Raw genomic sequence first — 21,090 nt, 5'->3', positions numbered from 1 at the left:
TAAAACCATAATGAACAGGAGCTTCAAATCAAAGTACTACTCTAGGCACCTTCCTCTTGGGGATCATCTCTGCCCAAAAGGGGTCATTTGCTAGGAAAAAAAAAAAAAAAAAAAAAGGCAAACCAACCCAAACCTAGCCCCAAAGTAGCTGCTGGTGCTGAGAAACAGGGAGCAACAGATGCAACTAATGGTAAAACAAGATGAGCAACAGAGACCAGCCAAGCCATCATCTTATTCCAGCTCATGGGGCACCAGTAACCTCAAGCGACATGCAGTTAGCCCTAGGCTTTTTTGTCTGACCCAGCTGAAATTAGTAGCTTCAACCCAAAAGAAACCTTTTCACAGAGAAGCCCTGAACTGGTTTAGGACCATGAAAGAGGATAAAACAAGGGAATACTAAGCCCCTAATCCACGGCAAATTATTTACAGCCCTCTTGCCTATGACCTTTTCTACCTCTGGCTTCTTTTACCATCTCCTGCTCTTACTAAAACTCAGCCTAACCACAGTCCCTGAACCACCACAAACTTCCCCATAGCACAAAGTGAAATTCTCTGTTCACCTTCCTCTTCAGCAATGGAAATAAAGCAAGATCCTGTGAGGCATCTAGACAGACACAGGATTAATTCTGTCTGCCAGCTCAGTTCTGTGACAAAAACACGGGACTGGTTTATTCCTGGAGCCCCCATACAGTCTGATTTATAGCTGAGCCATTTAAAGCACAATTCCCCATGCAGAGTGTCATTCAATAGGTTTATTCCCTAGAGTGCCATTTACTTCTTTTTTTTATGTTCTTCAAATGATTTGCAGAATGTTAGAGGTTTAAACATGTGCAATAAACAGTAAAAAACCACAAGAAACCAAGCTACACTCCGCTGCATGCTGCCAGCCAGGCACTCAGGACATCACCCAGCAGAGCCATCCACGCAGATGTGCACATGGTAATAAAAACACTGTGAGAAGTGGCACGACAAGCTGCACTGGACAACTTCAGACTATCTCATCATCATTTAAATAACTTGAACTGAACTTCTTTACAGAATAGAGACAGTCCAGCACAGGGAAAAAGGAGCCAAGCACTAACAATGCAGGCTGCCTCCTCCTGTGGCCTGCCATAAGTTCTCTTGGCTCCTCAGTTTACAGTTGTCTCAAACTGCTTAGATAAATTTCCCATGTAAATTCAGAATAGTTAATGTCTGCTAAAAGAAAAAGCTGCATTTGTGGGAACAGAAAAAGTCTACCAGACTCCAAAACAGCACAAACACAAAACCTCAGGGACTCAGTTCCTGTAACTGAAACACCAACACCAAACTTGTTCCACAGCACTCCAGCTGTCATTTCAACTCGTTTATTTCATTGGGATTTAAAAACACACATGCACAGAAGAGAAAGCATGGATTTTAACACCTAGCTGGTTGCTGCTGCTCTGGGGCCATTTGCAAAGAGAATGAGCATGAATGGGAAAAACAGCTAAAACTGATATGAGGAAGTCATCACCCACCTCCTATTTTTACAGTATATCTTTAGCACACAACATTCCTTGAATGACTTCATGACGCTCTGTGGTAAAGGGAAAGACAAGGGCAGAGCTACTGCAGGGAACTTGGAAGGGAAAGAAAATCTTTTTCCCTTCTTACAGCCTGTCATAATGGGGGGTGAAGAAAGGATGAGCAATCAGAAAGGCACAGAGGGAATATTCAACAGGGCTGAGAAAGGAATAAAAACTTGTGAATCTAATTTAAACTTGCCACCGTAAACTTTTCCAGCAATGGTGACCAGAAAAAGCTTGAAAGAAGCTTTTCAGCTGGAAGCTATTTCAGAAACACAAAGATCTTAACCAACATAACCACACTTTGCAGGTAAGGAGTAATTACCCCTGTTTCACCGACAGAGAAACAACATGCCTTAAGTTAGGGTACATTTTTGAGGCTGTGGAGAAATAGTTACCTTATGTTATATTAAACATAACCCACAGCTGAAGGAGGTAATCTCACTTCCCAGTCCACTGTCCATGTAAGAAATGACTTTGAGAAGAATCAGCTTGCTGATGCAGTTAACTGTCCAACAGTTACTGTGGACACAAGTAAGGGAGACGGCCACAGGGAACACCTCAGCAGCCAGCTTAAATCAAGTAAAACCAATTTGAGATCACAACTTATTCTCTAACCCATTCAACTGCAGCCAAAATGGAAAGCAATGGTGCCACTTCTTGCTTCTACTCTGCACTACTGGATGTAGTAATCCTGCCACAGATGAGACAGTTCCCTAATTAATTTTACAATGCAATATCCTAACAGCCATGATAACCTGTACTCCCAGGGTTTGTTACTAAACCTCAGTTAGGACAGACCTGAAGTGAGCAAGGAACTCATTCCCTAAACCTCATCATCTTATGACAGTGTGAGAAAGCTTCCCACAGACAATGTCTCACTTTCAGGCAGCTGGAATAGAAGAGCATCTTCATTAACAGCTTCCGCATCAGACAAAAAGGGACACACAGGATCAGTACACAAAGAGGGAACCAAGGCTGAGACCAGAGCAGGAAACTGGGACCAGAGATCCTATTCACTCACACTGATTTTCCACTACCACACACAACTGCATTCAGAATCTGCTCTGGCTGTCTCCAAAGCTGCATCAGATTCTGGGTACCACAACTAACACATTAGTTTGATTCAAACAGATTTGTTTTGTGGCCATGGACAGGCCTCCTCCCCCCCCTCCCCCCCCACCCAGTTACAGAGTTCTAATACAAGAGATTTATCCATCTGAGCAGCAGATCAGAAAACCAACTCTCATCTGAACAGAAGTGCATTATTAGTCCTTGTTCTGCTGCCAGACTAAAATTTTAGCTGTCATTTCTACAGTTTCACTACTTGTTTCATATAACAGATTGACTTCAAAGGGCAAGAGGTGAGGAAAAGGGGGTCCAGAAAGCTGAAGTATTGTGATCCCTAGGGCAGAAAGAAAAAGGGGTGGGGGGGAGGAGAGAGGGGGAGGGGGGGAGAGAGAGAGAGAGAGAGAGAGAGAGAGAGAGAGAGAGAGGGAGAGAGAGATGAAGATGTATGAGAAGTTTCCCATTTGTTTCTCTAGTGGCAGAGATGGTGTTGGAGGATCAGTTTTAACCAGGAGGGCAGTTGAACACTTAGGATAAGTTGACCTCTCCCAGAGAGGGACAAAGGAGCTAAAGACAGCACAGAGTCCAGCCTTTCTGTGGAAATAGAGCAACAGGAAAAGAAGCCTCTCTCTGCATCACACACTGCTTGAGGCAGAGGACTCCCTGTCTGAGTTGCTCAGGACAATGAAGTCCCTGTTTTAAGAGGGGTCACAACAGCTAAGGAGCTGAAACAAGTCAGAACCTCATTGTGCAGAGCATTAGTTCTGTTTACAGCCTTCTCGCCCAGCAGCAGGAAGGACTCAGAAATCTGAGCCAGTAGAAAGCCAAGGCACCAAATTACTTTACCAATGCTTCCCCCCAATACCATTTCCTGGGCGTAGCTGACCATAAGCAATTTCACAGCAAACTTTTAGTCAAGTGAGCCCCAAACCCACAGCATATGACTCCCAAACTAAAGGAACTGAGTCAGAAACAGGCAAGCAACCCCCTCTGGAGAGGGACAGACAGCACCGCCCTGCAGAGCACAGCAATCTTCCAAAAGTTAGGACAGATGACAGATGGAAACACATGCACCTCCCTCCACACTCCCATGAAAATCAATGGCAAGATTGCTCCCTTTAAAGTCAATCTTGAGAGGATTAAGCACTGAAGAGGGGGTGGATTAGAGTTCCCAAAACAGAGGAAAACAACTAATAAAGCAAAATCTCTTGTGCCCTTGAACTATGCACCCAGAATTCTGAAGTCAAATTGCTAGAAAAACTTTATGCAAAAGAAAAATCCTTCTAGAAGTGAGAAAGTACACCTAAAAATGTAGGTGACGGGGACAGCCAAAACACTGCCATAAATACATCCCCATTAAACAGATATAACTTCTTTGTAAAACACCTTTTACAAGCTCCAGTGAATGCTGTTTTGTTCTTGATTGCAAGATCCAGTTTAAAAATATGTGAAGCCTTTGAAAACAATTTTTTTTTTTTTTTTTACATAGCATTAGAGAAGTGAGAATTTCATCAAATGAAAGCTTCCAAAAGCCACACAATTTCTGTCTGGAGTTACCAAAAGGTTTCCCAGTAGTATTTGCAAATAACCCTTCCAGAAAAAGGCTATTAAAAACTTTTGGTGTCAAAATCAAAACAGTATTCTGACTAAAGCAAATGTAAAGTTTTTCTTGTCCTACTCCTCTCACCATAAATACATGACAGGTTCCACAAATTAGGTTTCTTCCTCTGCAACAAGCAGATCCTAACGGATCTGTTCCCTCATACTACTTAGATAAGGAAGCACCACAGAACCAGTAACATCTCATTCAGGGTCTCAGATTGTCTGAAGCAAGTATGTGTGGATGGCCACTTGTGTGCTGGAAGCACAGGCTGTGTTTTGGCAATCCCCCGAAAGGGGCAAGAGCCCCAAATCTGGATTCTCACTCTTGAGGACAAAGCTGTGCTCTCTGTGCCAATTTACAGCACTGCAGGACAGCAAATTCATTCAGCAAACTTCCTGTCAAACTCCAAGCACATCCGCAAAATGCGCTTCCTCAGAGAGACTGCAGGGAGACAATCTGGAGGGAGACAAGCCCGGCCAGCTGCTCTCCTCCCCCTTCCCACCACGGGCTGCTCCAGTTTCCATCCAGCCCCAGCACTGCGTGTCCTGTGCCACGGAGGCTCTCCAGAACAACAGGGTGCACAGCTCCAGCCTGCAGAAAGTTTCCTGTGGGAGTTTCTTCAACACTGGGGGAGGGGGGAAAAGGGAACGAAGATTTTTTTCAACTCCAAATGAATCCTCAAAGGAAGATAAATCCATTCTCATATGTTTAATAAACTCTCCAGTCCAAGAACCAAACTGAGATACTCCTGGACCTCCATTTTACAGTGGACACGTGCACACTGATCAAGTCCTCCAACTCTAGGAAGAGGGAGGAGACTTTTGATAAAGGCAGGGAGTTAAGAACTGACACACCAGTGGCCTCTGTGAGGGGTTCACTCATGCCCAGCAAGGCCCTTCACTCACTGCTTGTTTCTGCCCCACACAGATTGAGAAGCAAGGTGTGGAAGTATCTGAGCTGATTTTACTTGACATCAACTCTGAACCTACAAGTCCCAGCTCAAATACCAAACTCCTTTTGGGCCAAAACTGTCCCTGGAAGCAGAGCAGCTTTGTCCACATGGCACTGTGCCTGAACCAACAAGTCCTGCCTAACCAGCTTGACTCTGGACAGAGCCAGTGCAGACATCTGTATCCATGGCACAGTTAATCCACAACTCAGATAATCCACCCATAGATAATGAGGAAAGAAAAACAAACAACTCTCACTTGAGTCCGAAAGCCTGACTTATTTCAGGGGAGTTGTATCAGCGCAGCACAGTTCCATTATGTGTGCATCCCAAGGTGAATGGCTTTAGAGCAGCAAGTGAGCCATTTTGGGCTAACAATGATTCACAGAGGGAAAACAGCTGGTGTGCTTTTCCGTGGTGAATTCTGTACACCACAGAAAAGCTTACAGAGAGAAAGGGTCACACTTTTTTTTTGTTCAGCTGCCTACTGTTAATTAGATCGTGTCCAGTCTGAAAGGCTGCACAAAAATTGAGACAGACTCAGTGTAATTAAGACTTGATGAAATCAAATTGCTCAGACTAAAAGTTCTAACTTTTGCTTGTCCCAATATACTTCAGAGCTCAGAAAAACAAGCCAGGCACAATTTCAGACCTTTTCAAAATTTCTTTGCACTTCATCTCTAATTCTCCTACAGAGGAAAGAAAAAACGTTAAGGGACTGCAGCAGCCTGTTCCAACAAGTGGGAAGTCACACTACCACTGTTCAGGAATGCAGCTCTTGCAGTGGGCACAGTGAGGCTCCCACAGTTTACTGAAGAGCATGCTGCTGAGACACTAAACTGGTCCTACACAGACCTGTATGCTCACCTCGAAGGGCCACTCATCAAGTCAATACACAGACGGGGTGAATCCTGTTCTGACTAGCAATGCATTCCTGAACACCCTAAGAACTCGCACCAAATCTCCAAGAGATAACCAGAATGAGGGATATGAGAAAAGGTAAACAGAGCTGTCTCCACTTAAAGGAGCAATAACCATCAGAAGAAGCTGCAGCAGAAATTACTTCTGTTTCCACCAACAGCTACTTCACTAAAGCAGAGGGTTTCACTCCCCAAGGATGAATCCTCCATGGGCACACCTTCCACCAGAAAGCCACACAGCAGATGGACTCCATGCCCTGTAAGTTTTATCATTAGCCCAATTCAAAGTCTGTTTTTTGAAGGTGTGTCCACCAACTTTATGCCAGCACCGCAATGCGAGCTTCCAGGTCCAGAAATAAACCTGCAATTTTCTCGGACTATATGTCAACAGAACGTCTGGTTTCTATTAAAGGTAGAATGGAAGTAACGGATCACAGCCCCTCCCCGGTGTCTGATTTAATCAGTTTCATAAGCGGAACTCAGTCGTCCTAATGCCTCCCAGAGCACAAGGGATTTTGGCAGATCCACACCCTTTCCGGCTTGGTAGCAAAGGAACTCAAATTCTCTAGATCTTTCCCTTGAGACCAGTGGCCTGACATTTCTCCATTACACGGTTTCGGGAAACCGTATAATGCAGCACACCTGGGAGAAGCAGAGGAAGGACAAGGATGAGCTCCGAGCCCGGCTGGGCTCCGCTTATCCCCCCAAGGGCTCCCCACTCCATACCCGCGCAAAGTTCAGATCTCGCCCAAGAACAGACTGGAGAGGCTGCGGCGGGGCAGGGGAGGAGATGTTTGCTGAAACCCGAGTACGCTCCACGCTGCTGCGGGCACAGGAGCGCAGGGCGCCCTTCCCGGCCGGGACAGCCACCGCTGTCCGCACCCTGGCTGCGGACGGGCGGCGGCGGCCCCGGGACAGCCCAGCCGCGGGGGCCCGGCCGCGGGCTGGGCAGGGAGCCGGGCTGGCCGGCGCGGTGCGCGGGGAGCGACACGTCCCCGGAGCCGACAGGCGCGGCCCGAGCCCCGCGGCGCCGAGGGGCGCAGCGTGGCCGGCCGGGCCGCGGCCGCCGCCGCCCGGGGCGCGGCGGGGAGGCGGCCCCCGCCGCGGGAAGCCCGCGGAGCTCGGAACTCACCCAAGTCGTCCATGGTGCCGCCGTGCTTGGTGCCGGTGCCGCCGCGCCCAGAGCCGCTCTCGCCCCGCCGGTACCGCCGCCGCCCCAGCGCCCGCAACTTTCCCAGCCCGCCCCCGCGCGCGCCCGCCCGCCCGCGCGCCCCCGCCGCGCGCGCCCCGCGCCGCCCCCTGCCGGCCGCCGCGGGAGCGCCAGCCCGGCGCGAGGAGGGCAGCGGGGTCGGGGCCCGGCCCCGTTCCGGCCCCGCCGCGCAGCCCCGGGCTGGGAAAGGGCCCCGGGACGTGCCGGGCGAGGCGGCAGCGCCCAGAGCCGTCACCCGCGGGCTCTGTCCGGAGCGAAGCTTGTCCTGCCGCACAGGAGCCGTCCCGCTCGCCCGCGGCCCCTCGCGCGTCCGAGACTGAGCGGGAACGCGACACGAGCCCCGCACTGTTCCCTGCAGGAGCAGGAGCCTTTCCCAGAGGAATTGTCCTCCCGGGCACTGATGCAGCCGCACTGGGCTTTTTGGGTGCTGCGGTAGGGCTGTGCCCCTAAACCTTCAAACAAACATTTCAGACCTCAGCTGATTTACCCCATCCCAGGGAAGCTGGGATGAAACCCAGCAGAAACCTTTCCTGAGCAATTTTCCTTGGCCACCATAAAGGAAAGTCACAAGTTACTTCTCCTTTGCTGTGTTTAAAGACTGTAACAGCCCACCTGGATTTCTCATGTGATTATCTTGAACCATAATTTCCCATATGCTTTTCCTTTCAAACCTCTATAAAACAACACTCCAAGGTACCAAAGTCCTCTCTTTGAGCCACAGCACAGCTCAACCCTCATCAGAGCTACTGCTTCCCACTGTGCTCCAGCCAAGCTGACATGGCAGTAAAGGCAGTTGCTCAGCCCAAATGTTCACTTAATCTGATGAGAGATACACCAAAAAATATCAGTGTGGGAACTGCCGAGGATCCAGGAAACATGACTCTTGCAGCTCGTTTCCTTACAAAATTACTACCAAGTCAGAGAATGTTCCCAGAACTGAACAGCACATGTCCTGTTGTTGAGCTGAGATTACGGAATTGTATTTCCATTAAACAGAGACCGTGAGGTCAGCTGTGAGCAATCTCCAGTGCTGTATTTTTCACTCTCTAGGCACAAACATGCCCAGTTTCCCCTGCTAGCACAAGTCAGACATCACTATTTCCTGCGTTAAGTCATGCTTTAATGGGAATTATCGCTAGGGGGGCAGGGAAATATCTCCATATCTACTCCCTCATCCCAGCCATTGCTTACGAATAGTCAAAAACCTCCAAGAAATTCATTCCAGCTTTTACTCCAAATACAGGAGTTGTCAGAAAATAGTATCCTTACTGAGCTCTAAGTACAACACAAATGTAACTAAATACTTTCATTGCATGCTTCACCATCCATGCCAAAGATCTCACCTGACATCCCCCTTGCTGGTCTCCCTCCGCAAAATGTAAAACAAAATTTGGAGGGACTGTTAAATTTTCTCAATATCCATCACTGGGTGTACAATGACAACTTCAGACTGCATGTCCCCCAGGTGGAGCAGCATAAACCACTAGCACTGACTGGTCACAGAGCAGACCTAAAAGTCATTAGAAACGTGTCCTTTCCTGGGGTCTGTATGTTTCCTCCACCAACATGTGACAAGCATGTGCCTCAACTCGGGTTGTATTTTTACCTCTGCATAAATAAAGTGCCTAGTGTGCTCTGTTCATATTGTAGCCTGGTATGCAGTTTTTATTTTCAGCTTCCTATGGCGTCCTTTGGGAGTCTGGAAGTGAATGTAAATCAAGAAAGCAGTTTCTATTGTGTCTCAGGGCTGAAATTAGGCTGTCATAGAACCAGTTAGGGTTGCACCCACAAGATGGATTGTGTCCAAGATGCTCAGTGTTAAAAACAAAAAATAAAGTCATTGTTTCTAAAGCTTTGCCTATGGCTTCAGCACTGCATTGAAAGGGCTGGTGGGGTGGGAGGCAGGGCTGTTCCATGAGTGACACTATCCTCTAGGCATACTGTTTTTAAAACCAACCTGCTCACAGCCAGGTGCTGTTCATAACTGAATTCTTCACACATTGACATTTCTTACTTAAAATTGCCAGTCCCTAGCCCTCCCATGAGAGCTGAAGGAGTAGGGGCAGGTTAAAACCCCAGCTGCCAAGGCAACTTCTCAGTGGTATGGGCTCAAGTCCTGTCCTTCTCAATGCCTTGAACTCCTGTTTCCTCATCATCTACCTGCCCTTTGCCTCAGGCTCCCCCTGACTGACAAACACCTGTTTGCTGCTAGAAATACACAGGCTGTGCCCTGTGGCTGAGACATTTTGATTTACCCTTGTCTTTCACAGACGGTGTAACGAGAAGTTACTACCCCAATTTGCAGATGGGAAACAGGGCTGGGAACTGGAAATTAAGTTAGACAGTGAGTTAACATTAACGAAATGTTGAACTTTAGGGCTTCCTGTCTCCACACAATCCGTGTTCAGAGTATTCCTGACTCCACACAATCTGTAGCCAGAGTACTTGCTCAAGGCATCTTTCCCTCTTGCTGAAGAGTCATTTATTTACCAGTTACAGACCAAGTCCCTCAAAGGGCAGCTTAACCCACTGACCACACACAAGACCCTCAGAGTTGATGGATTAGCTGTCCACCTGTGCCCTGTCATTTCAGACTGGCTGGAAAACAGAGGAGTGATCCAAGCTCATTTCATAATACCACCAAAGAAAAGCAGCATTATTTGTGATCTGTGTCAGAGAAGAGAAATGAAGCTACACTGTGAGGCATGTTTAGAACTTACCTGTGCACTTTCCAGAGAGAGACTTGAAACTGCAGAGCAATGACAGCATCTTCATTGCAGCGTGTGCCCTCTGTGCTGTGCCACATAAACATCATGCAAGAGGATTTTGCTCTTTCTTCAGGTCAATGCAAGGAAAAAAATTCAGTCAGAGCTTTAGGCTTCAGGCAATAGCAGTAAATCACAACATGCAATTCACATTTGAGGTCCAGCTTCACACTTATTGAAAGGATCGATTACAGCAAAATTAACAAACTTGGTTTCTGGTATAAGATGTAGGACATGACTTTGCAATGCAGATTGAAAGCACCACACCAAGGCATTATCACAGACAATTCTGGCAGCAAAGATGAGAAACAATCAAATGATAAATCCGATACTTATCAACACAGTTTATAAGAAAGAAATTACCTGAAGTGTATGACTCACTGCAAATTACATATGTCTTTGCTATTTATTTTGGCTTATTCTGCCAAAGGGAATGGCATCCCTGTGCTTCAGGGTTTGATTTCAATTGATATTGCTGGCAATAGGAACAAATGGGGGGGGACAAAGGCAATCCATGAGGTTTCACTGTCACCCTTGGTCACTGTTGTGTAGAATACCCCAGCATGACTGGATGTTATTTTAAAAAAAAATAGTAATTTTTAAGAGGAAACACTGATGTTCACTACTAAGTTTTCTACTCTGCCAAAGTTTCAAGTAGCTGCCCAGCTCAGGGTCTAACGAGCTGGGCAGGAGCATCCAGATGGCACACATGGATCTGATTCTCTGCCTGTACAGAGCACGTCAGAGGCAAGCTGGCAGCAGCAGAAGGTTCATTTCACTCTCACAGAGTGATGGAGGGCAGCTGCTGTGGAGCCCCAGTGGAGCTGGTGTGCAGTATATACATATATATGTATCCTATTATTTATATATATATATATATATTTATATATATATATATATATATATATATATATATATATATATACTTTATATAATAGGAGTTGGCACCAGCAGCTGCTTTTTCCAGAGTAAAGTTTTGTGATTTCTTTGACAATAAGGAGCCTTTTCCTATTTTTTTTTTCTTAAAGCAAGTGATGTCAATAAAGAGCTGCACACAAAATCACAACATGGAGTTTACAGTAAGTGTTCCCTAATGGGTTTTAGAGGACTTGTGCAGCTGGGGAAGCACGATTCAGACTTTCACTCCCCCTAGATTCCTCCGTGCCTGCTGAGACGCTGAGCTCTTCTAAGGATCCTGCTCAACAAGAGCTATTCCAGAAACCTTTCTCCAGCACCTAAGCCCCTCCACTTCCGTTTTCGCTGACCGATTCATTTTTCAGTAATTTTGAGAGAAAAAGAAACGAGCTTTTCATGTAACAGCGCCCTCGTTTTATTAAACCGCGGTTTTAGCGGCAGTAAACCCTGGCAGCGCTGTAAGAACAACAGCCGTGTGATCTTCTATAAAGACCTCTGCAGTCGCGAGCTAAACAACCACCTAGCATGCACACCTCGTATTAATTACTTAGAATGCTTTCGATCTGTTTTTCACCAGGAGATTCAGTCTCCGTAGAGACTGTCAAAAATTGCCAATGCCGACTATATTTCAAGTCGTCATGGCGGGGTATTGGGAAAAGTTTTCAATTAGCAATAATCGCGCCTCGGATTACCCTCATCGGCTACGATACTGCCACTGCGCAAGGCTGCCATTGCTCCGAGCCCTCCCGTGCCCGGGGCCGCCGCGCCCCCGCCGCGCTCAGAGCGGGTGCGGACGGTCCCGCTGCCCCCCGCCCTCCGCTCCCGCCCGCAGCCCGCGCCGCGCTGCGGCGGCCGGGGATGGACCGGGAGGCCACGGAGGGATGCACCGGGGGCCGGTGGCACCGCAGGGACCCGCGGAGGTTGCTGGGAGGGCACTATGGTAATGAGCGCTGCTCGAGCCGGGGGCATTGGCCAAAAGTCGACGTTTTCCATCCCGGGAGGGAGCGCACGGAATGGGGCGGGGGCACTCTAGAGGAGCTCCGGGGAGAAACGGCATCTGTCCGGTGCCACTAAGCAAAGTCATCACCCAACAGTTTAAAACACATTTAAACTCCTAAAGTATAAATCACTGAAAGTCGTTTAGACTCACGGCACTGCCAAAAACAAGGCTGTACTCCACAGCTAAGCCCAGGGGCAGAGGGACAGGCAGGGAGGCACTGCAGGGTGCTCTTCTTTCTTGTCATCACGAAATTACACACTGCTACACAGACACTCGGGCTCACCTGGTTTATTAAATAACTGTAAGAGATAAAAAAAAAAAAATTAAAACTTTCTGCAATGTTTTGAACTGTTTAGCAAGAGCTCTTGGTGAATGCATTTGAAAAGCAGTCCAAATCTTTAGAAAGAGCCCATTGTCTGTAAGAGTGCTGGGCATCCAGTGCACCAGGTTGCTACCATACAGCAGTCTGGCCTTCCTCATATTATTTGTTCCTCAGAAAAATAAGCCTCATTTGAAGAAAAAGCAAAACACAAAACCAAAACAAAACAAAAAAGAAGGGAAAAAAAATCGAATGCCAACTCTTTATTGCCAGGCAAACTAAACAAATTATCAGGGGATTATTGAGACTGAAACCTGCACCAAGGAGGGATGCAAAAAATGGGTTCCTGCCAAGGTGCACAGAGTCAACAGCAGACAGGTTGGCTAATTTCCAAGCTAGACATATCTTTAACAGCCCTCAGTGGACTTTTCTTCAGTAATTTATTTAGTCACATTTTAACTCTAAAACACGTTAAAGTATTGGTTAGAAGAAAACATATCCTTTATAATGACAAGCATCTACAATGCATTTTAGAAAGCTATCACATGCATTTGTATCAAATGAATTCAGATTTCAACCTCACACGTTTCCCTGGGGCTGCTATGAAGTTCTCAGCGTTCTCAAACTGTCTCAGGTGTTGGGATGTTGGAATCACCTTTCGCCCTCCTTTTGACGCATGGGAGTTGTAGTCTCTGTGCTTAGGGGTTATTTTTTCCCGTGAACTACATTTCCCAGAGGGCTCCCCTTCCGGTAGCCAGCCCCGTTCTTCCGCGGCCGGCGGCAGCACCATGAAAGGTGAGTTTGCGGCGTTCTTCACCTCATCGCTCTGCTTTCATTAGCCGCCTTCGGTTCGGCTGTCAGCCTGTCCCCGCCGGTAGCACAGCACCAGAGACTCCTGGGGGTCCCTATGGCGCGGGGGTCCCTTTGGATTTGTGGCCTGTAGCCGTTTGTAGGATCCCCTTTCTCCTACCTTAACCTTGCCTGATCTTTTCCTGCGGAGCATCTTGGGTGTGCTCTGTAGGTACGTTTAAGGAGTTTCACTTGTTACGTAAAGTAGTTTTGGGGTTTTTTTGGTTTTGTTTTGTTTTTTAATCTCAGCACTTTCATTTTAAAAGCAGCTTTGTATTTGACAAGAAATATTCCATCCTTTAATATTTTCTCTTCCATAGCCCTTACCTGGTCCACAGCAGCTTTCAAATGTATCTAAATGTCTCTGTAATTTTTGCTTTCTCTCTCTTGTGGGCTAACCCCTATTATATTTCTATTTCATTTCCTTCTGAAAGATCTTTTGATGATAAGGGGCAGGAATAAAGAGTTTTCATCAGTTAAAGCAATTTAATTACCATCAAGCTGGCTTAACAGCCTTTGGGGAGCATCATGACACAAGTTACTCTCAAAGCAAATTAGTTTATTGGGAGACTTTGTCCCTTCTAATGAATTCATATGGGAAATTAAACCTCTTTAGAGGGAATGCCCAACACGACTCCTGCTAAACAGCAAAACAAAGCAAAAATCATTGCAAATAGAATCACTGCTTAGATGCAAAAAGCAATTCAGACTATGGAGTCTGTCCAATCTTCCCTGCATTTCAGCTGATGATGACAAAAAGCCTTGAGAACTGAAGACTAACTGAGCCAAATCTACCCTTTGCCACTAGCAACAATTTAGTATCAGTGCTTGGAGCTGAACACCTCAACTTCAGCTGTATGTAAGCCCTCAGTTACCCACCAGTACTAGGTCTTACAGTAAATGGAGAAATATTTAAATACGTCTGAAGTTTAGGTGTTCAGGAGATCATCCCCTTTTAGCAGTAAATAAAGTTCTTCCTCTGTCTTCCACATCTTGTACAACCCCCCCTGCTTAGGGAGATTTAAGGAGGCAGAAATACCAGACAGTCAATTCTCAGGACTGTTGCTTTCAAAGCTTTTTGCACACTGTTTGCAAAACCATAGCGAGGCTCAGAAAAAATAGCTTTAAAACAGTGAAATGGAGAAAGAACTGCAGACTGTTGGAAAGCCTAAGCAAAATCAAAGTCCAAACCCACCACTCGTGTCTCGACAGGTCCTGCACACAATTCCAGGCTACTCAGTCAGCAACACCGTCCATCCTGCCTGTCCCCCAGCAGGGCATGTCATTCCTCCCTTAAAGCAGGGTCTCCCTCCCATTCCTACCTGCCAGGCAGTTCCTTCTGCCCCAAACACTGGAGGATCCCTTCTCTCACAGAAAGCCCCTGTGTCTGCTGGAGAAGCAAAGCAGTGTCCATCCATCTGCCCACTGACTCTGGGGAGGTGGCACCCACAGAAGAGGAGGTGCCAGAGGCATTTAGACAGTTCCCTAATCATCTTCAGTCCCATTTCAAGGCCTGTTCTGCACCAGGCCTTTGTGAAAAACAAAAACAAAAAAATAACCAAAACATGCCACACAGGAGTAACTCCTGTCAAGGCCTTTGTTAGGGACAAAAAAACCATTTTGATGGTGTTTTTCTCTCCCTTCCTACAACATGTGTTAAGGATGAGGTAAATATAAAAGACTGATTTGGAGCATGCAGAATGTTAAAAGTGCAGAACAAGGGGCTCTTCTGGGGAGGAACCAGCCAGTGCCTCTGCGGTGAGGTGCTTGGTCTTCCTGCCGTTTCCTCTCTGGCCTGCTGCACATACCTGGGAAAGACTTCACATGCACAGGTCTTTCTGGGCTCTTTACAAGTCCTCTTAGGCAGCCATCCTTCCCACCAGGGTAGAACAGCAGGCACCCTGAAAGTCAGAGTTGTTAACTTTGTGCTCAGTGTTCTCCTCTTCCAAAAGAACATACTTGGATGGTGGGCTTTAGTTCATGTTTCCAAAATAATTTGTTTCTTTACTAAAAAGAGAGCAAAGAATACTTTGCAGCTTAATTTCCCAGAGAATCACAATCAAATGGCATTAAGGACATGCTTTTGGTTTCTGTTACCTGCCATGTGTTCTGTTCTTGCCTTTTAGCTGAACATGTTCTCTGCCAGGAATGGGTCTGGCATTTTCAGAGCTGTCAGACTGCCTCATTGCAAATCCCGTTCTGTATCCAGAGCCTCTCCAAACCTGACTTTCGTGCCAGCCTGTCTTCCCCCAGATCCTGCAGAAGTGGAGGAGCTGCAGCGCTTTGTTTCTAACTCCAAGAGGCTGTTTGTAATGACTGGAGCTGGAATCTCCACTGAGTCAGGGATCCCCGACTACCGCTCTGAGGGCGTGGGGCTCTACGCCAGGACAGACAGACGGCCCATCCAGCACGCTGAGTTTGTCCGCAGCGCCAGTGCCCGGCAGCGCTACTGGGCAAGGAATTTCGTGGGCTGGCCCCAGTTCTCCTCCCACCAGCCAAACAAGGCACACCTGGTGCTGAGAGACTGGGAGAAGCTGGGCAAGCTGCACTGGCTGGTGACCCAGAACGTGGATGCCCTTCACGCCAAAGCCGGGAGCCAGCGCATGACAGAGCTGCACGGCTGCATTCACAGGTACAGCTGCTGGCACAGGGGGGCTGTCAGTGGTGACTGACATGCAGCTGCAGTGTCAGCTGCTGAGAAAGGAGGCAAAACCTCTGTGCTGCATTCCTGGAGATGACAGACACAAAGGTGGACAAAAAGATCACAACCCAGTGCTGTTCACAGCACGGTATTTAAGAAACATGACCACCCCTCCGGTTTTTTGAACCATTATTTGGATCACTTCCTTGAAACCTGCATCCATTTCCCCTTTCCTTGGTACAGCAAATGTCCTCTTTACTAAAGAGAACAAGGGGATCATGAGGATACAAGGATTATCCACATTAAGCAGGGTGGATAGGGCCAGAATTGTGTAGGATATATATACTGGGAGAAGGGCCATCACAGCCTGTCTGGGATCACTAAAATTTCTAGATGGAAAAGCACAGCATGAACTGAGAGAGAGGATGCATGGCAGGGTTGAAAGCACTTCCTATAGAGCATTCCTACAAAGCAACAGAGTAGAAAGTAGAAAGACATCTCCTTAACTGTACTATTTGGTAAATATATGTGAGAGGCCTCCTAAGGAACAAGTTGGAGTCTCCAGATCTGTGGCTGACATGAAACTTTCCATTAAGACTTTGCTCTGAATTTCAGGGTTTTCTGCTTGGCCTGTGGAGACCGAATCTTGCGTTCTGAGCTCCAGGAGCACTTTGAAGCTCTGAATCCTACTTGGAAAGCTGAAGCGTTTGGGGTGGCTCCGGATGGGGATGTCTTCCTGACGGACGAGCAGGTGCGCAATTTCCGAGTCCCAGCCTGCCGTAAGTGTGGTGGGATCCTGAAGCCTGATGTGACCTTCTTTGGAGACACAGTGAGCCAGGAAAAAGTCAGTTTTGTCCACCAGCGCCTGGCAGAATCAGACTCCATGCTGATAGCAGGATCCTCTATGCAGGTAAGTAGGTCTGCCTCCCAAACTGCATTCCTACTTCTCTGCTACTCTGCCTGCAGTGATCCTTGGTCCCACAGCTTAGGACTACAAATGGCTTGTGGATCAGACCACCATTTGCAGAGCTTCTTTGTATTTTATTTTTACTGTGGTTGGAATCTGGCTTTATGGGTGACCTGTCACTCTTTGCCAGTCTGCTTCATGTTGCTGTAAATACTTCCATTCAGACCTCTCTCTGCTGCCTCCTCCATCAGGTCACAATTGTCCATAAAGGCAAGATACCTGATACAATTAATTACTCACATTTTTTTTACCTGAAATTTTTAGCCTTTGGTAGCTTTTTAGGCCTCATGGCACACTGTAAAATACCAGGCTTTAGGACATCTCATTCTTTATTAAATTCTCAATATAAGAGAGCTGAACTATCTCTGCCACTTGGGATTGTCCTTTGTATCACAATGTGTTTTCTCCACTAGCCTCTTATCTGTAAGGTAAGGTAGCTAAACAACAGCAGTTTCTAAACCCATAGAAGCTTTTGTAATGGTGTTTATGTAAGATAATTTTTTTCTATTACTTAAAAAAACCCCCTTACTCTTACACCTTCCAGAAGGAGATAAAACCAAGGCTGCCTGATTGTGATTCTCTTGGCTTCAGAATACTGGATACAAATTCCTTAAGCTTGCACTTCTTAAGCTTATAATCCTCTGTACAGGAATGATTGAAATGCCTTAGGTTTAGTGTTCTTGTACTACCTTAGCTGGGCCATGCAGGAACCATCAAAGTGCAACGTTTAAGTACCTGTGATAACTAATAAAAACCGCTGCAGTGATTTACTAAAAGACAAGGATATTTCTCTGAAGTTTCAGTTTCTATGAAACTGCAAATCCTTCACTGACAGAGGTTAAAAGCTGTTTTATTCTGTGCACTCCTGAATGAAGACATTTCCTACCTGAGCTCAGTGCAGCTGCCTAACACAGCCCTTTTCCCATTGCCCATTATTCCTTTCTGTAATTCTTCTTTTGCCTAAGCTGACTGTAATTTTGTTTTCTGGTACTCCTGCAGGTGTACTCTGGTTACAGGTTTGCTCTTGCTGCCCGGGAGAAGAAGCTGCCAATTGCAGTCCTTAACATTGGGCCCACCAGGTTAGATCACTTTGCATCCTTGAAGCTGAATTCCCGCTGTGGGGAGCTGCTGCCTTTGATTGTTTGCACATGACCCAACCAGCTGAGCTTCAGCAGCTATCAGGATTAAAGTTATTTTTACAAGGTGAGTACCTTCCCCAGTCAGTTACCTTTCAGGGTAAGACTATGGGTTCCTGGCAAATGCTGAGACTGAGATGTGCTGGCTGCCAAAATGTTCCCTCACTGCACCAAAAGGTGGCTGTAAATTTTAATCTGTTATTGGTCTTCTCTGATGGACCATGATACTGTTTCCCATGATCATAAACAAAAAACATACTAAGTGCTAGCACTCCCAGAGAATTGGGTTTAGTGTAGAATTCCAATCCATTTGTTACTATCAGGAAACTACAGGGGATCACCTGTAGTTCCACAGAACCTGATCACAGCTGTTGCCTTTGCAACTGACAATTCAAAAGCTGTTCCTGATTGAATTGGTCCAGCTAATCCTAATCAAACACTGCTGTTTAAAATAATCAATTCAGCCGATAAAGCAGCTTCTTTCTTCTTCTCGTGCAGGACTTATCTCAGAAAGGGGAAAACTTCAATCCAAGAGGCAGCTGTGAGATGCGGTGTACAGCCGCTAAGGGCACCAGGAGAGGGCAGCAAGCCTCACACGAGTCAGCCTCACCAGTTCTCTCCACTGAAACCATCTCCACGTAGCAGGAAACAGAATGAGGATGAAAAAAAATGAACTTTTCTACCTTACCTTGCCGTTAAACAGTGCCTTGCATTCACTGGGACAGGATAAATGGACTACCACCTCTGAGGACAAAATACCTTTCTTTTAATTGTCCCCAGAGGAGAAGGGGGTGTCAGGGATTTTGACCAGGTAATTTGAGGCTGTAGCACAGGAGGGCGATGTGGGACCCTGCTGGAGGATCCAGTGTCACCGGTGGGATACTGTGGAGTGTGCAAAGAGGAAAAGGAGGCAAGAGGAACTGCAATGGTCACTTTAAAGAAAAAAGGTTCAAAGTAGAAGCTGAACAAGAACACTGCTCTTGTAACAGATTATTTGGAAGCACAAACTATAGGGCTGATGTCTTCCAGCAAGGAGGAGAAGTCAGCATTTCTCTTAACTGTCAGATGACAAGCTAAACTGCTTCCTATCCAACCCCTTTAAAAATTAAATATTGTTGAGATGCCAGAGGAGCTAATCTGACCAGCACTACTTTCAGTGAGGCCACTACATTTTCCAGAATGCATTTCTGAAGATGTTATTTCATTAATAAATAGCTAAGGAATCAATTAAAATTGTTTAGAAGATTGAGACTATTTGCATTGTAATTTTCTCTCCCTCCTATTATTTATTTAAGTACATTTTCCATAGCCAGTTTAGATTTTTTTTTTTCCACTGCAAAAATGCAGGTTGTAATTACTAGCAGCTGATGAATTAAGAGAGAAATACAATTAAATCTGTACAATAGGTCTCCCTCAGGAGGTAATCTTTGTTAAAAGGTGCAATTTCCACACTCCTAACAGGAGATCCATCACTCCTGGGTAGTGATTTTTTGTTGATCCTCAGGATGGTATTGTAAGCTCTATCAAACTACCCACAGAGTAAAATACAGAACCTGGCACAAAATAGAACACTAACTTTTTGACCTGACCTTCTTCATCAAACACCACTCCCCTCTCCTAGCTTTGAGGGATTTAATTGTTGGGGTTTTCCAAGTGCCCCCCTCCTACTCCAAGTAATATGCCCTGGACTAATATTTTTACAAGAACAAGCAGTTGGAAACAAGGATGCCAGAGTCATCTGCTAAAAGGTCAAGTAGCAAAGCAAGGACGACTGACCACAGGATACAAAGTTCATTTTTGCTTTGTTGTTGATTCAAATCCATGCCAGGAGAGAGCAAATAAAGCAGACAATCTAAGGGATACATAAGGCATCCAATTTCTGCAGAAGGCAGGAGGCATTAAGATGCCTAACGCATTTCAAGATTTGGCTGTATTGGGTTAGAGGAGAGACAGCTTCACTTTGAAGCCAAGTAAGAACAGTTCAGGACTCCCACCTGCATTCTGCTTGTGTTGAGTTTCCAATGACTCGGGTTTCTGCTGCTTGGCAGTGAGCAAAGCTCACAGATCTCTCTCCATCCTTAGCAGTCCTGTCACAGTACAGCTGTCCCACCAACCAAAGCTGTTGCAGAAATCATGTCTAAAGCACAGCAGAGTCTCCACATACACCATATTTTCATGTAGGGGCTTTCCCTGTAAGAAGAGATGGTGATGCTTCCTTAGCAAAGGAGCTGGGGCTGAGTTTCTCACTATCCACATCATCTTCTCCCCCTTCATGAACCTTACACAACATTGGTGTGTCAAAACCAGAGGCTGCAGGTTCAGTGCCAGTAGAGCCAGCATTTTGAGAAGGTGTGGGAGCATTGCCAAACAGTCTAAAACAAGTCTTGGAATGAGTTCTGTGACAGGTAACTACAGCTCCCACATCTGCCCCTGCCTTCTCTCCAGTTCTGCAGCTGAGCCTGTGGGAGAGGAGGCAGGGTGTCCCTTCAGCATCACTCTCAGATGAGTCATTACCCCACCTGTACTTTTAAGCCAACAGGACAATGACTCAGAATAAATTAAAATAACAGTAAATTTCCTCTGCATGGTTTATTACTGTATGGTAATGAGCATATCTACAACAACTGTATGAGGCTGAGATGAAGAAGTTCCTTCTTTTTTCTCAAGCTGATCCAGCACTACTAAAATTGACCTCTTTTAGAACAGGATCAGAGCACTTCACTTCTTAACATATTCCCCAAGATACCATTAAGTTTGCTCACATGAGAAATGCCTGAGAGAGCCTAAAATTCCTACACCAAAAGCCATGACATGAAATTAGCTGAATCAACAGCTTTTGCTCTTCTCTTTTTCTTACAGCTTCCTCCTGAAGCTTGGATAGCTGAGCTGAGAGTAGCTTATAATGGATTTTTCTTCTGCTCTTCTGAAAATGGGGTTAGAGTTACCCAAAGCAAATAAAAGTTATTTTCTATTTAGCAAATGTGTCTTTGTTCCTGGACAAATTCTCAGAGCCATCTGTAATTGAGTCCAGCAGCCTAAGGAAGGTATTTCACATACTGAGCTCCAGTGAGGGCAGTACAGAATGCAAATGGCCCAAAGGGTTTAGTGCCCGTGGTGTAAGTGCAGCCTCACACATCTTACAGTCAGATTGCTCCCATTGATACACCTGCTTGTTCATTACTTCTGGAAAATGACCCAAAA

At 46.2% G+C, this 21,090-nt stretch overlaps 2 protein-coding genes and 1 non-coding gene across 3 annotated transcripts in view; 1 reads left to right on the top strand and 2 right to left on the bottom strand.

The window, feature by feature from the left end:
- Positions 1–7,333, bottom strand: part of PXN (paxillin) — a 45,067-nt gene extending 37,734 nt beyond the window's left edge. The window contains exon 1 of the mRNA XM_030231928.2: positions 7,220–7,333. Coding sequence (XP_030087788.1) covers positions 7,220–7,232 — 13 coding nt within the window. The 5' untranslated portion in view covers positions 7,233–7,333. The remainder of the gene's footprint in view (positions 1–7,219) is intronic.
- Positions 7,334–11,563: 4,230 nt separating this feature from the next.
- On the bottom strand, positions 11,564–11,704 carry LOC115484680 (U4 spliceosomal RNA). Its single transcript, XR_003945387.2, has one exon. It is a non-coding gene; the product is annotated as a U4 spliceosomal RNA (small nuclear RNA).
- A 1,325-nt stretch (positions 11,705–13,029) lies between these two features.
- Positions 13,030–19,138, top strand: SIRT4 (sirtuin 4). Its single transcript, XM_018916486.3, has 5 exons — positions 13,030–13,091; positions 15,272–15,777; positions 16,402–16,696; positions 17,753–17,956; positions 18,388–19,138. Exons 2-4 carry the CDS (start codon positions 15,278–15,280, stop codon positions 17,903–17,905), a joined length of 948 nt encoding a protein of 315 aa, XP_018772031.1. The 5' UTR covers positions 13,030–13,091; positions 15,272–15,277; the 3' UTR covers positions 17,906–17,956; positions 18,388–19,138.
- Positions 19,139–21,090: the final 1,952 nt, after the last annotated feature.

This window comes from Serinus canaria, chromosome 15 (assembly GCF_022539315.1).
Source record: "Serinus canaria isolate serCan28SL12 chromosome 15, serCan2020, whole genome shotgun sequence".
Lineage (NCBI taxonomy): Eukaryota > Metazoa > Chordata > Aves > Passeriformes > Fringillidae > Serinus > Serinus canaria.
This window is presented reverse-complemented; position numbering and strand designations above follow the sequence as displayed.